The 16,831-nt window shown below is 42.6% G+C and overlaps 1 protein-coding gene across 8 annotated transcripts in view; it reads left to right on the top strand.

Annotated features, from left to right (window-relative positions):
- The window catches only part of LOC134211039 (anion exchange protein 2), a 270,760-nt gene that overhangs the window by 127,768 nt on the left and 126,161 nt on the right, over window positions 1-16,831 (top strand). The window contains exon 1 of one of the 8 annotated variants that reach the window (XM_062687580.1): window positions 15,066-15,473. The exons of 6 other annotated variants lie outside the window; for them this stretch is intronic. In XM_062687580.1, coding sequence (XP_062543564.1) covers window positions 15,399-15,473 — 75 coding nt within the window. In that variant the 5' untranslated portion in view covers window positions 15,066-15,398. Of the gene's footprint in view, window positions 1-15,065; window positions 15,474-16,831 lie in introns of those variants that run through there. One more of the 8 variants, XM_062687592.1, reaches the window with a different exon arrangement.

Raw genomic sequence — 16,831 nt, 5'->3', positions numbered from 1 at the left:
TGCAAACATTTTTAACACCCTGTTTATTAACATTTTACCATGGTAATTCAGTGATAAAATAGTGCGCCGTGTGAGAATTAAAATAAACATAATTATGGTGAACTGGTGTGACCATCCGTAGTCGCAGATACAGTTTTTCAAACGAAAATCGAGGAGCGGGAACAGCAATGTTTTGATTCGATTGAATCGAAGGTAAGTTTTCAATTGTCGATCATTTTCTTTTAAGGTGATTATACAATCAAGCCATGTGGTGAATTTCAAATTCACCACACGATTTTCTACTTTTATTATCAAAAGTTCAAATCTAGCGTAATAATGCTCATACAATGCTGAAAATAAAGTCGATTGTTTAGCATGAGTAAGCAAACGATCTACGGATGTTTCATCTCCATGGACGTTGTGGTTCTCTCAATTCGTGCTCTCGAAAAATCACATTGGAAAAGCACGTGGTTTCCAAGATGGCCGATTTGTGGCTTTGTTGTATAACCACCTTAATATCGGTTTGTGCTTACAATCCTACAATCTCATTGCAGGAATTGTACCACAAACGAAATCTGCTGAGCGTCATAAAAAACAATCCAGGAAAAGGTTTCCTGGTTGTTTGTTGATTTTGTAGCGGACCAAAACGATGGGGAAATGGTGCCAACTCCGATTGCTTACAGAAAGTCTTACAAGTCCTGCCGTTTCCGGAAAGTAATAATCCATCGCGAGTCTTGATCTAGCAGTTAAAGATTGAGCCAAACAGAATCGATTGTTATTTGGTCGAGGTAAATATGTAAATGTTTATCCAGGGCTGTATGCCTACTCTATTAAATCAAATTGTATCGCAGGGCTGTTCGCAAAATATATTTCCAATTCAGTGCTTTGAAAAATTTATAAAAATTTCAATATTTCAAAATTTAAAAATTTCACAGTTTCAAAGTTTTAAATTTTCAAAATTTCCAAATTTCAAAATTTCAAAATTTTAAAATATCTAAATTTCAAAATTTCAAAACTTCAAAATTCCAATTTTTTTTTGAAATTTTGAAATTTTTTAATTTAAAATTTCAAAATTTTTAAATTTCAAGAGTTCAAAATCTTGAAAGTTTCAAAATTAATAAATTTTAAAATATGAAAATTTTAAAATTCTTCCAGGAGTTTCTCCAGACATTTTTACAGAAATTTCCTCTGGATATTCCTCCAGAGTTTTTCCGAATTTTCACCCAGCAATTCTTGCGAATATACCGGAAGTGACTATAGGAATTCCTCCGGAAGTTCATCCGGAAGTTCCTCCGGGAATTCCTCCTGAAGTTCCTCCGGGAATACGTCCGGAAATTTATACGGAAGTTCCTCCGGAAATACCTCCGTAAATTCCTCCAGCAGTTCTTCCGGAAATCCCTCCGGCAGTTCCTTCGGAAATTTCTTTGGAAGTTCCTCCGGCAGTTCCTCCAGCCATTCCTCCGGGAGTTCTTCAGGGAATTCTTCCGCAAGTTCCTCCAGGAATTTTTCTGCAAGCTCCTCCGAGAATTCCTCTTGAAGTTAGTCCAGGAATTCCTCCGGAAGTTCCTTCGGGAATTCCTCGGGAAGTTCCTCCGGAAGTTCCTCTGGGGATTTCTCCAGGAATTCCTCCGGAAGTTCCTCCTGAAGTTCTTCCAGAAGGTCCTCCAGGAATTCCTCCGGAAATTTCTCCAGGAATGCCTCCGGAAAATCCACCAGGATTTCCTCCGGAAGTTTAACCAGGAATTGCTTCAGAATATGCTCCAGAAATTTCTACAGAAGTTCCTCAAAAAGATCCTCCAGCTATTTCTACGGATATTACTACACTAGTTTCTACGGAAGACCTTCCACAAATTCCTCCAGAGTTTCATCTAGGAATTCCTCCAGGATTTCTTCCGAAAGTTTCTTTAGGAATTCCTCCGGAAGTTCCTTTAGGCATTCATCCGGAAGTTCCTTTAGGAATTCCTCCGGAAATCCATCTACGAATTCTTTTTAAAGAACCTGCACGAATTCCTTCAAAAGAACCTGCACGAATTCCTTCAGATGGTCCTCCGGAACTTCTTCCAGGAAATCCTCCAGAAGTTGCTCCGCAAGTTCTTCCAGGAATTCCTTCGGAAGTTCTTCCAGGTATTCCTCCGGGAGTTTCTCCAGGAACTCCTCCGGAAGTTCCTCCAGAAATTCCTCCGGAAGTTTTCCAGGAATTCCTCTGGAAGTTCTTCCAGGTATTCTTCCGGAAGTTTTCCTGGAATTCCTCCGGAAGTTCCTCCAATAATTTCTCCGGAAGTTCCTCCTAGAATTTCTCCGGAAGTTTTTTCCAGGAATTCCTCCGGAAGTTATACCAGAAATTCCTCCGGAAGTTCCTCCGGAAATTCCTGAGGAAATTCCCGGGGAAGTTCCTTCGGGAATTTCTTCGGATGTTCCGGAGGAAATTTCTCCAGAAGAACTTCCAGTAGCTTTTTCGGAAGATATTCCAGAACTTCCTCCGAAGATTACTCCAAGAATTATTGGCAAAGTTCCTCCTAGATCTTCTTTCAATGATCCTCCAGGATTTCTTCCTGAAGTTCCGCCAGGGATTCCTCCGGAAGGTTATTTAGGAATTCCTCCTGAAGTTCCTCCAGGAAATCTTCCGGAAGTTCATTTAGGAATTCCTCCGGAAGTTCCTTTAGGAAATGCTCCGGATGCTTTAGGAATTCTTGCGGAAGTTCGTTTAGGAATATCTCCGAAAGTCCATCCGCGAATTCCTTTCTTCAAGTACCTATACCAATTCCTTCAGAAGATTCGGAAGTTCCCCCAGGAATTCCTCAGGAATTTCCTCCAGGAATTCCTCAGCAAGCTCCTTCAGGAATTCCTTCGGAAATTTTTACAAGAATTTCTTTGGAAGTTTCTCCAGGAATTTCTCCGGAAGTTGATCCAGAAATTCATCTGAAAGTTCTTCAGGAAATTCCTCCGAAAATTGTTCCATGAATTCCTCACGGAGTTCTCCCAAGTATTTATCCTACTGTTTCCTCAAGAATTTCTCCGGATGTTCCTCGGGGATTTACTTCCGAAGTTTCCTGAAATTCCCGGGAATTTTTGCGGAAGTTTTTCCATGAATTCATAGATAAACTTTCGGAAGAATTCCTGGAAAAATATTGGGAGGAGCTCCTAAAGGAATATCCGTACGATGCCCTGAAGGAATATCCGATGAAATGTTTGAAGGAATTTCTGGTGGAATATTCGGAAGAACTCCTAGAGGAATATCCAGAGGAAATTCGTGAAGAGATATTCAAAAGAATTCCTGGAGGGATATTCGGAAGAAATGCTGGAGGAATATGCGGAGAGGAATATCCGTACCATTTCCAGAAGGATATCCGAAATAATGTTTGGAGAAATTCCTGAGGAAATATTCAGAGAAAATCCTGGAATAGTATCTGGCGGAGTTCCTGTAGGAATATTTGGTAAAATTCCTAAAGGAATATCCAGAGGAATGCCTGGAGGAATATCCGGAGGAATTCGTGAAGAGATATTCGAAAGAATTCCTGGAGGGATGTTCGGAAGAAATGCTGGAGGAATATGCGGAGGAGCTGCTGGAGGAATATCCGTATGATTTCCAGAAGGAATATCCGAAATAATGTTTGGAGAAATTCCTGAGGATATATTCAGAGAAATTCCTGGAATAGTATCTGGCGGAGTTCCTGTTGGAATATATGCTGAAATTCCTAGAGGAATATCCAGAGGAACGCCTGGAGGAATATCCATAGGAATTCCTGGAGGAATATCAGGAGGAATTCCCGGAGGAATATCAGGAGGAATTCCCGGAGGAACTTCTGGAGGAATTCCCGGAGGAACTTCTGGAGGAATTCCCGGAGGAACTTCCGGAGAACATCCCGGAGGAACTTCCGGAGAACTTCCCGGATGAACTTCCGAAGGAATTCCCGGAGGAACTTCCGGAGGAATTCCCGGAGAAACTTCCGGAGGAATTCCTGGAGGAACTTCCGGAGGAATTCCTGGAGGAACTTCCGGAGGAATTCCTGGAGGAACTTCCGGAGGAATTCCTGGAGGAACTTCCGGAGGAATTCCTGGAGGAACTTCCGGAGGAATTCCTGGAGGAACTTCCGGAACAATTCCTGGAGGAACTTCCGGAACAATTCCTGGAGGAACTTCCGGAGGAATTCCTGGAGGAACTTCCGGAGGAATTCCTGGAGGAACTTCCGGAGGAATTCCTGGAGGAACTTCCGGAGGAATTCCTGGAGGAACTTCCGGAGGAATTCCTGGAGGAACTTCCGGAGGAATTCCTGGGGGAACTTCCGGAGGAATTCCTGGAGGAACTTCCGGAGGAATTCCTGGAGGAACTTCCGAGGAATTCCTGGAGGAACTTCCGGAGGAATTCCTGGAGGAACTCCGAGGAATTCCTGGAGGAACTTCCGAAGGAATTCCTGGAGGAACTTCCGGGGAATTCCTGGAGGAACTCTGGGAATTCCTCCTGGAGGAACTTCCTGAGGAATTCCTGGAGGAACTTCCGGAGGAATTCCTGGAGGAACTTCCGAGGAATTCCCTGGAGGAACTTCCGGAGGAATTCCTGGAGGAACTCGGAGGAATTCCTGGAGGAACTTCCGGAGGAATTCCTGGAGGAATATCCGGAGGAATTCACGGAAGAACTTCTGGAGGAATTCCCGGAGGAACTTCCGGAGGAGTTCCCGGAGAAACTTCCGGAGGAACTTCCGGAGGAATTCCTGGAGGAACTTCCGGAGGAACTTCCGGAGGAATTCCACGAGGAACTTCCGGAGGAATTCCAGGAGGAACTTCCGGAGGAATTCCTGGAGGAACTTCCGGGGGAATTCCAGGAGGAACTTCCGGAGAAATTCCGGAGGAATTCCCGGAGGAACTTCCGGAAGAATTCCCGGAGAAACTTCCAGAGGAATTCCCGGAAGAATTTCCGGAGGAGCTTTCGGAGGAATTCCCGGAGGAACTTCCGGAGGAATTCCCGGAGGAACTTCCGGAGGAATTCCCGGAGGAACTTCCGGAGGAATTCCCGGAGGAACTTCCGGAGGAATTCCCGGAGGAACTTCCGGAGGAATTCCCGGAGGAACTTCCGGAGGCACTTCCGGAGGAATTCCCGGAGGAACTTCCGGAGGAACTTCCGGAGGAACTTCCGGTGGAACTTCCGGAGGAATTCCCGGAGGAACTTCTGGAGGAATTCCCGGAGTAACTTCCGGAGGAATTCCCTGAGGAACTTCCGGAGGAATTCCCTGAGGAACTTCCGGAGGAATTCCCTGAGGAACTTCCGGAGGAATTCCTGGAGGAACCTCCGGAGGAATTCTCTGAGGAACTTCCGGAGGAAGTCCCAGAAGATTTTTCGCAGGAACTTCCGGAGGAATTTCCAGAGGAGCTTCTGAAGGAATTGCTGGAGGAGCTTCTTGAAGAATTGCTGGAAAAACTTCCGGAGAAATTGCATGGAGGAACTTTCGGAGGAATTCCCGGAGGAATCCCTGAGGAACTTCCGGAGGAAGTCCCAGAAGATCTTTCGGAGGAACTTCCGAAGGAATTCCCAAAGAAGCTTCTGGAGGAATTGCTGGAGGAGCTTCTTGAGGAATGGCTGGAAAAACTTCCGGAGGAATTGCTGGGGGAACTTCCGGAGGAACTTCCGGAATTGCAGGAGGAACTTTCGGAAAAAATGCTAGAAGAACTTCCGGAAGAATTCCTGGAGAAACCCGTGGAGGAACTTTGGAGGAATTCTTAGGGAAACGGTTTTATTTACAAAAATAAAAAGGACCACTAAAATTCTCAATTTTTTTTGGTTGACAATATCGGGTCTAAAAAATGATAAAACCGGGATCAAGTTTCTTACATCAAGTTTCGACCACTTCGTCAGTAGATGGGACAGGTGAACGCGGGAGTGAACAATTCTTTTTCAGTTCAAAACGTAAACAAACTTTCTAGTTCTGCCATACTAATAAAATCCAAGAAGACTAGATCATAAAATTGACAGATTGAAACACCTGTTTGTATTTATCTTGATCGGGACTTGATAAAATCGTGAGTAGACATAATCGGGAAGTGGCAAAATCAGGTCTATATTGTATAAGTATTTAAGGAAACAATAAAATGCGTGTTAAATAAATTAAATTTTAAATGTTGCAACTGAAAATGTATTTTCAAGCATGAAAGAAGAAAATCCGAATACCCCCAACGCCGCTGCCTAAACCGGTTTTTACGTCGTTTTTTTCAGTTACATCGAAAATATTACGTCGAAAATTATTTACCTACATTGCTTTAATTTGAAGACGAAATATCAAGTACGTCAACTTTTTGTTACGTCATACAGATGTAATAAAACATTGTATTTACGACGGCGATGATGTGCATCAAATCTGATGTGATATTACTTTTTATTTTTTACTGTGTAAACACACATTGTTCTTGCATGTTTTGTCTTAAAAATGATCATCTTCCCCCCAGTTGACGGTACTGTTTGAAAAGATTATACCTAAAGCTAACGATTCGAAATATTTCCTCGCCAAGTTTTTTTTTTAATTTTACTAGCTTCATTCATTTATTTAGTCTACATCTATACAGATAACACTGAATCAACAATTTGACGCCACAATACACGGTTCGAGGCCGCATCTCTCCATCCTCGAATACGTCCCACGCTCGCCAAGTCGTTCTGCACCTGGTCTGCCCATCTCGCTCGCTGCGCTCCACGTCGTCTCGTACCTGCCGGATCGGAAGCGAACACCATCTTTGCAGGGTTGCTGTCCGGCATTCTTGCAACATGCCCTGCCCATCGTACCCTTCCGGCTTTAGCTACCTTCTGGATACTGGGTTCGCCGTAGAGCTGGGCGAGCTCATGGTTCATTCTTCGCCGCCACACACCGTCTTCTTGTACACCGCCAAAGATGGTCCTAAGCACCCGTCTCTCGAATACTCCGAGTGCTTGCAAGTCCTCCTCGAGCATTGTCCATGTTTCATGTCCGTAGAGGACTACCGGTCTTATTAACGTCTTGTACATGACACATTTGGTGCGGTGGCGAATCTTTTCGACCGCAGTTTCTTCTGGAGCCCGTAGTAGGCCCGACTTCCACAGATGATGCGCCTTCGTATTTCACGACTAACGTTGTTGTCAGCCGTTAGCAAGGATCCGAGGTAGACGAATTCCTCGACCACCTCGAAGGTATCCCCGTCTATCGTAACACTGCTTCCCAGGCGGACCCTGTCGCGCTCGGTTCCACCCACAAGCATGTACTTTGTCTTTGACGCATTCACCACCAGTCCAACTTTTGTTGCTTCACGTTTCAGGCGGGTGTACAGTTCGGCCACCTTTGCAAATGTTCGGCCGACAATGTCCATGTCATCCGCGAAGCAAATAAATTGACTGGATCTGTTGAAAATCGTACCCCGGCTGTTACACCCGGCTCTCCGCATGACACCTTCTAGCGCAATGTTGAACAACAGGCACGAAAGTCCATCACCTTGTCTTAGTCCCCGGCGCGATTCGAACGAACTGGAGTGTTCGCCCGAGATCTTCACACAGTTTTGCACACCATCCACCGTTGCTTTGATCAGTCTGGTAAGCTTTCCAGGGAAGCTGTTCTCGTCCATAATTTTCCATAGCTCTACGCGGTCTATACTGTCGTATGCCGCCTTGAAATCAACGAACAGATGGTGCGTTGGGACCTGGTATTCACGGCATTTTTGAAGGATTTGCCGTACAGTAAAGATCTGGTCCGTTGTCGAGCGGCCGTCAACGAAGCCGGCTTGATAACTTTCCCCGAATTCGTTCACATATGGTGACAGACGACGGAAGATGATCTGGGATATCACTTTGTAGGCGGCATTAAGGATGGTGATCGCTCGAAAGTTCTCACACTCCAGTTTGTCGCCTTTCTTGTAGATGGGGCATATAACCCCTTCCTTCCACTCCTCAGGTAGCTGTTCGTTTTCCCAGATTCTGACTATCAGTTTGTGCAGGCAAGTGGCCAGCTTTTCCGGGCCCATCTTGATGAGCTCAGCTCCGATACCATCCTTACCAGCTGCTTTATTGGTCTTTAGCTGTTGAATGGCATCCTTAACTTCCCTCAAGGTGGGGGCTGGTTGGCTTCCATCGTCCGCTGAACTGACATAGTCATCTCCTCCGCTGCCTTGACTTTCATTGCCTGTACTCTCAGCGCCATTCAGATGTTCCTCGTAGTGCTGCTTCCACCTTTCGATCACCACACGTTCGTCCGTCAAGATGCTCCCATCCTTATCCCGGCACATTTCGGCTCGCGACACGAAGCCTTTGCGGGATGCGTTGAGCTTCTGATAGAACTTGCGTGTATCTTGAGAACGGCACAGCTGTTCCGTCTCCTCGCACTCCGCTTCTTCCAGGCGGCGTTTCTTCTCTTGAAAAAGGCGGGTCTGCTGTCTCCGCTTCCGTCTATAACGTTCCACGTTCTGCCGGGTACCTTGCTGCAGCGCGACCGCCCGCGCTGCGTCCTTCTCCTCCAGAATCTGTCTGCACTCTTCGTCGAACCAATCGTTCCGTCGACTTCGACCCATATACCCGACGTTGTTCTCCGCTGCGTCGTTAATGGCTGCTTTGACTGTATTCCAGCAGTCCTCAAGAGGGGCCCCATCGAGCTCACCCTCTTCCGGCAACGCTGCCTCGAGATGCTGCGCGTATGCAGTGGCGACATCAGGTTGCTTCAGTCGCTCTAGGTCGTACCGCGGCGGTCGTCGGTACCGAACATTGTTGATGACGGATAGTTTTGGGCGCAGTTTAACCATCACCAGATAGTGGTCAGAGTCGATGTTAGCGCCACGATATGTCCTGACGTCGATAATGTCGGAGAAGTGCCGTCCATCAATCAGAACGTGGTCGATTTGTGATTCTGTCTGCAGTGGCGATCTCCAGGTGTACCGATACGGGAGGCTGTGTTGGAAGTAGGTGCTGCGAATGGCCATATTCTTGGAGGCGGCGAAATCAATTAGTCGTAGGCCGTTTTCGTTCGTCAGCCGGTGAGCGCTGAACTTTCCAATAGTCGGTCTAAACTCCTCCTCTTGGCCAACCTGAGCGTTCAAATCTCCTATGATGATTTTGACGTCGTGGCTTGGGCAGCTGTCGTACTCACGTTCCAGCTGCGCGTAGAATGCGTCCTTATCATCATCAGTGCTTCCGGAGTGTGGGCTATGGACGTTGATTATGCTGAAGTTGAAGAACCGGCCTTTGATCCTCAACCTGCACATTCTCTCGTTGATCGGCCACCACCCGATCACGCGCCTTTGCATGTCGCCCATCACTATGAAAGCTGTTCCCAGCTCGTGTGTGCTGCCGCAGCTCTGGTAGATGGTATGATTACCTCTAAACGTTCGCACCATTGATCCCTTCCAACAAACCTCCTGCAGCGCTACGATGCCGAATCCACGGTCCTTGAGCACATCGGCGAGTATGCGTGTGCTCCTGATTAGATTAGCAGTTCCACGAACCGAGTTTCCAATCGCTAGTCCCTTTTCGTCGCAGTGGTCTTCGCCGATGGTTCCGGTCCGTACTCTCTTGTTGATTGTTCGTTGCTTATGATTTTTAAAGGCTGGCTTGCAGGGCCTGACACCAAACCCCTAAATTTCCGGAGGACCATTCCTCCTTATTTCCGGTGGACCATGGTGCACAGTTTCATAGAGTCCCTCGCTGGCACTCGGACGATGATCAGCCGCCCCTAACATGGGGAACAGACGCTGTTGTGAGCCGATCCTGACATGGAGAACAGACGCTCAATAAGATTTGCACCTCCGGAGAGGAGCAAACCCCCCTTCCCTGTCAGCATACGACCATAGTTCCCACCGGGGTTGGTTACCCGATCTTCCCTAAGGTTGCTCGTATCCCGGCCAGCACCGCGGGGAGGTAGAGATAGGAGTTGCTGGGTAAGAGGCTAAGGACCGCGAGATGGGGTCTATTTTATTCCTTCAGGTACGCGAAGTACCAATGGTACGCTTTACCCAGCATTTGCCGTGCCACTACTAGCTTGCCGTTACTAGCTTCAAATGTGTTGATTGAACCGTAACAGCTAGCATGCACGAACTCCACGTGCACGTCTTTCCGTCTAGAATGTTTAGTCCTTCACTTTAGATAGCAAGTAGGATGAAACAAAAACCCACCGGATTGAGACAGAATTTCTGGGAGGGAGTGTTATTAGCCAAATACAAATGCCATGCCTTATTGACAGATTGTATCAAAATTATGAAATGAAAATTACACTCTTAGGTAGATTCAGTCAAAATTTCATCAATATTTTAATCTAATTCAATTCTTACGATAATTCGAATGTGTTTCGCTTTCTTTCGAGTAAATGCAGCCATTAGTATACCAATTAGGTTTATTAAGTAAGTGTCCGTTTGACGTCAAAACTCTTTTACATGCTCTGTTAACCACTTAGAACATTTTTCCAACGTGTTTTTTTGGTAAGCTCAGGCGTGTGTTGCTAAGGACATTTGACACAAACTCAACTTCAACACAAAAATATAGCGTGTTGTGAATCTGAAATGAATTCAAATGTTGGTAGATATAGAACTTCGCATTCATCAAACTACACATTTGTAAGAGCATTGCCCGTTTTTATTGTATGGGATGCAATTTGAGCAGCTAAACGTCGATAATTCTGAATATTGCTGTAGGGTGATGATAATCTTGATGTCACATTTTAATTGCATGTCTGGCACATTTCTGGCACTCATGACCTATCTTTATCGTGCAGAGCGACTAAGCAAAATCGGGTAGTCTTGCAACCGTTATAAAGCAACGCGGATTTTCGGGTTTTACGACACCCTTCTAATCTAATGACAAATGACGTGCGAGACGATCCAGAGACAAATCGATTGGAGTATACCTCCAATTATGTAACAAAAGACAGCCTTCATGAGATAAGACCGACGGCGGCTACTTATGTCTGCAGGCCATCAGGTTTATTTTTACTCTTATATTGACAGACAGGGACTGAGCTCATATTTCGTTGGAGTGTGTCTAGTGCATTGAGGATACCATTCGTTTGTACACCATTGCATTTGTTTGCCAATCCAGAACTTTGTTTATAGAATTGCAATGTTAGATAAAGTTGTAGCCTTTATCGACCTTAGCCACCTAGTCTCTGGTAATCGCGATAGTTTTTGTATTGAAAGCGTCAGAGACAGACCATTGACTAATGGTTATCTCTGGCATTTTTATATTAGAAGTATCATGATTATCAGATAACTGCGTGGTATGTGGGGTCTCCAATTTGAAGTGCGTACACGATTCGCCGAATTATATGGCACTGACGTGAAATGATGTATCATGTGACTGGCGTTGGCTTGATGTGTGTCCTAAATCCATATCGGAGCACTGATTAAGTCAGAAATACGAAACTTATAAATGATTAGAACTATTCAGTAGAAAATAGTGTTACTGAGTGCTTAGCTAAAACATGTTTGTTGCAACAAAAACAAGGGTGTTAGCACATAACATATAGGTATCTTTGCCGTAGAATGTGGTCCTTCCCTGATTTTGAAACGCTAGCGAACCTAGCGGTGGAAGTCAAGCTTTACTCAACAACGAGCATAAGACAGAGCAGCAGCGCATGCTTTTCTGTTTCTCTCCATCGCCTTGGATACACGAGAGGGCCGTTCGTCAATTGTTGATACACAAAGAGTTCACTTTTAATTTTGCTGTTTGTTCTATTATGTCTATCTGTTTTGTGGTGTTAGTTTAATTTAGCTGAAAAGCTTTGCGGAAACATGTTGATATTATCTATATTTTTTCTTTATCTCTATATATATAAATGAGTTTGAATTTCCTTTGAGGTAATATAATTCACGAATGGATAAACAGATTTGGGAAAGTGGCGTAAGTGTAAAAATACTACTTTTCATGAGTTCTGAAGAAAACCATCAAGTTCGAATTGAAATCGATCTAGAGTGCGATGCTGCAATCAACTAACAAAAAAACTTTGTTGTACGAGAAAGGCAAAAAAATAACCCAGGTAAGGTCGGGCAGGTTTGTCTATTCTCTATACATAAAAATGTTCATTTGTTTTTATATGCAGTCGCTTCTCCACATCTAGATATTGAAGGGGCCATCGAGATAGGGAGAGATCGATAAATGGAAGGAAAATTAAAATGTGTAGTAGATCGAAGAAAGCTCGTTGCAATGAAAAACTACAACAAAACAAATGTCATTTCTTGTTTTTGATGTATTTGTTATTGTCCAAAGATCCCAAGTAACTTGTAAATTTGGATATATCGACATTCGGAGAGAGAATCCTGAACAAAATATGATCAGAACAGATCAAGATAGGGAGGTTATCGAGATGTAGAAAGCACAAATGTACGTAGATTGAAGGGACCGAAAAAACATCTTCTTTTCTTATTTTTATTCTTCTGCTCCTTTTTCTTCTATGGCGCTACATTTCAACATGGCCTGCTTTTCAACTTAGTATTCTAATAGCATTTCTCAATTATTAATAAAAATCTTTTCTATGCACACCATTGCACGAGTATGCATCATCCTTGACTGGACCGAGAATTGAACTCGCTATCTCCGGATTGGCAACCCTACGCCTTTGTTCACGAGATTAACTGGAAACCCGTCCAATTAGCCCTAATATTGTATTTTTTCAGTTTTTTATTTTTCCCGTGAAATTTGTAGACTTTTTGTATATTTGTATAGCATAGCTGACGTCAAGACGAATCGTTTAGTGATAAAATCTTGCAAATCGGTCCATCCATTCGTGAGTTATATTGTCTTAAAGGAAATGCAAACTCATTTTCATATACACCCGATTCTTTTTTACACGCGGGATGCGTTCCGTGTAAAAAAAGTTTTCAGTTCAAAATTTGAAAATCCGTGTAAAAAAAAGTTCACGAATCATGCAAAATAGAGCAACTTTGCAAAAATTTTGTAAGGGATTTTTTTTCACACGGCCGTGTAAAAAAATCCGTGTAAAAACAGAATCGGGTGTATACAGATGAAAAAATATTTAAAAAAAACTTTGCGGCCTGTTTTCTTAGAATTTTACGTTTAACATTATATAAACTTTAGAACAATCAGAAAAAAATAGAAGACTCCCTTTCCTTTTTTTCGTCATACGACGACTCCTATGGCCAGGCCCTTATCAACTGCCTAGTAATGATTGCAGATGCCGTTAAAATATTAACATAGCTATAATTATTGCTGATGTAGCGCAAAAGAGAATCAACTGTAACTGTCCTGATATTCTTGGCCACATCGCCGTTAACGTGCGATTTGAAGCTTTGTGGAATAACAGCATGTTGCGCTTGACACTGCGAATGATCAACTACGGGCAGCACATTGGTTGCAATTTTCTTCAATACGCCAAAACTTTGCGATAGTTGGATGGATAATTATATACATTTCGGGGCAAGATGTGTTTTATTTCATACCTATTTGACGCTTTTTATATTTTTTTTTCAACTTTTATTTTAAGCATCATTAGGGCCATTGAGTTTGTTGGTGTGAACAAATAAAATAGCAAATTTTAATTTGTCAAGCAACATTTGAAATAATAATAAAAACCCAACTTAATTCACCGAGTGGTGATACCGCCTTTCTCGCATTTAGCCAAGACACCAAACTTATATGGCGTTTATATGGTTTGATTCCATTTTCTTAATAACTTTTAAACGCAATGGTCAACCTTTATCAAATTCAATAGTGATCAACAAGGCTTTGTCCACTATCGAATGCAACTTGTTGCGAGAAAATCGGGTAAGAATTACTATATGAAAAAGTGGCTAATGTTTTTCGGTTCTCGTGCACACACACACACATACACATGGACAGACAGACATTTGTTCAGTTCGACGGGCTGAATCGATTGGTATATAACATCATGGGTCTCCGAGACTTCTATAAAAAGTTCGATTTTGGAGTGAAATGATAGCCTTTCGGTACAACTTTGTTGTACGAGAAAGGCAAAAAGATCTTAATGTTCAACATAAGGTTCAGATCTTAACGTTCAACAAACGAATTAAAACTTCGATCTATTGTAAAACTCAATCCAAATTGCTTAATTCAGATTGTATCTACAAACAATTGTTTTCTAATAGATATTTAATTAAAATGGTTCCGAATTAACATTGTTACTACTTAGAATAAATGGATAGTCATGCGTTAGGAATAACATACACAATTTACAATAACGAAAAATAAACAAATTATTATAAGAAAGACATCTACCCACCCGTTTGTTTATCAAATACTGGTTAACGTTTCGAAATTCCTCACCGCCTGGGTCACGAGCAACGATCTATATGCTATTTAATATTACGGCGTATCACAATTCTCCAACCCCGTTGCACAACACACCATGTAGGTATGTGTGTATGCTTCCCACTTAGTCATGTGTTCAAACAACCCACTGAACGAATTATCGAAAAGTCATTATATGTCATTCCGTTTGTGAAAACACTAAATGACCGACTATATCAGTATTAAAAAAACAAAACCCGAGACTAAACAAATGCCTTCTGGCATGGCAGCGCGATATATTGTGTACACAGTACCACTATCCGAGCGGAGGATGATAAAACTTTTAAGATCAAATAATCCCAGCCATAGTTATGTTATCACAAGTTTAGTTGAGTAACTGAAATTATTTACTTAAATGAAACATTCGTGGATTGTTTATTTTCACAATTGTTTGCTTGAAATAAGCAAACATAATTAATTATTAAAATTCATATTTAAATTATGTTTCCTCTACTTACCCTGTCATAAAAGGAAACACGGTCAATTAAAACACGTCTATGGACGTTATCAATTACTAATTATTAACAAGCGCAGATTAGCCGACAAGTTGATTTCGATTCTCATTCCGTCAAGGATCTTTTCATTTTTTTGTGTTTGCCACATAGCAAAAATAAAAAAATACATACAAAGCCAAAGTATGAAAGCCCGAGGTTGTCCAATTCTCATTGGGTCCGTAGTGCCGCCGGAAAAGAAGTACGAATTTTTATACATTTCAATTATTTTCCACTGGTCGAGTACATTCTCCTGTAGTCGGCCGGCAGTGGCGTGCTTCTACGAACAGGGGAAAAAATGACCTGAACAATCGCTCGTCGTCATTTGGTAGTACATCGGTTGATGGCACCGGAAATGGACACCTCGCTGCTCCGCTTCTCATCGTAGTGGAAGTGTCGTCGCGTGTTGCTCACGTTTCTATCCCAACAGAAGATAATAATACACTTTCAAGTGGTCTACGGATCCAGATTTGCCGGCCGGATTTGTCACCGCTGGTGGCGGTGTTTTGGAAGAGATTAAAGTGCGAAGATTATGGCCATAAACATGTGCTCCAGAATTGCTCAATCCAAGTGTACCCACTTGAGTCATATGGCTGTGAAATAACTACCAGGTCTGGACTGATTAACCGCGTCATAGTCGTTGCAGTACCTGCGTGAATGAGCATAACTAACCCATGGATAACAGAAAAGTGGTGGGGAAAATGACCAAAGTGTCCCCGCTTGTCAAGTTCAGGGTCAAGGCCTTTCTGGTGAGTGGAAGGGTGTTGTAATGTTGTTCCGTAATCGTACAACGAATGAAACCTGTTGAGTTTCGTTCATCGATTTGTGGTTTTGCTTACTGTTGTTATATTCTTTGGGAACGAGGCCAAGTGACTCAAGGTCGTGAAAGTTTAATAGTCTAATTAAAAGCAACGTAAATGTGTCGAAGAAGTGCTTATTAATAGAAAAATGATAATGATAATACAAGCAAAACGGTCAATCAGCAGTCTAATAATGGCTAGACCAGATTGGAATGGCTATGTTTTTTTCCACTTATCGGTATTTCAGACGAAGTTTCACTAATTATAGCACCTCGATTGTTTTTTCTTTCACGAAATGGGTAAACATATGAAAGCACGTGAAGAAGTAGGTGTGTTACCATTGTCATCTAGATGCCAACGTAATGACAGCATATTAGTACAATATGCATTATCATCGATTATTGATTTCGTGAATGGAAAATTAGAAGATGACATCGAATGCAACACACCAGTAGAGCAAAGAATTGTGATTTGAATTAACGTACATATATTATGGCTTTGAGCAATGTGCAATCAATAATTAATAATATGGTTTTAAACCATCAACCTAAAACAGCATGACTAGCATAGTTTGATATAAGTATTATTTTTCCGCAAAAAAAAGTGATACATTTACTCCATTTATTTTGTATTGTGGGAGCCATAAGCGTAACGAAGTTTTCTCAACTTGTATGGCTCAATGAAATTTAGCAGCAGAATAATTTCAGGCCCTCTACTTATCACATCTATTTACCCAGTACTTTAGAAGTGCAAGCAATACATTATTTAGAAAATTTTTGACTGTGAATGATACTATTTGTGCATTTCTATGGATGTTTAGACTATTTCCATACTGAAGAAAGGCTGCGGATGCGTGTGGAGGCGCATGATACATCATAGGTTAATGTCGCTGGGAAATATTGCATTGCAAAATCGTCAGATTGTCTATCAAATGCAGGGCTGTTACAACAGTCGCGGATTTTGCTATATTCGCGCTTTTCGTGCATTTGTCACGGATTTGCTCTTCCAGTCGCGGTTCCTTTAAATGTTGTCACGAAAATCGCGGATTTATATTTACACTCTCTCGAAAATTCAAAATAGTAATGTTTTTTATATGAGAGTATGAGGAGTAAGCAATAGCTTGGGATCCGAACACATTATATCCCTATAATATTTAAGTTACCGTATGAATGTTGGTTGATATCCACACGATATTTGATAGACCATCTGTTGACCTGACAAGTTGATCATATTCTAATTCTGGATTGTCGGGACGTCGAATTATGTTTAGAAGTATAGTCTTTGTTTCCAATATTTTTGAGAGTGGT

Source organism: Armigeres subalbatus, chromosome 2, assembly GCF_024139115.2.
Source record: "Armigeres subalbatus isolate Guangzhou_Male chromosome 2, GZ_Asu_2, whole genome shotgun sequence".
Lineage (NCBI taxonomy): Eukaryota > Metazoa > Arthropoda > Insecta > Diptera > Culicidae > Armigeres > Armigeres subalbatus.
This window is presented reverse-complemented; position numbering and strand designations above follow the sequence as displayed.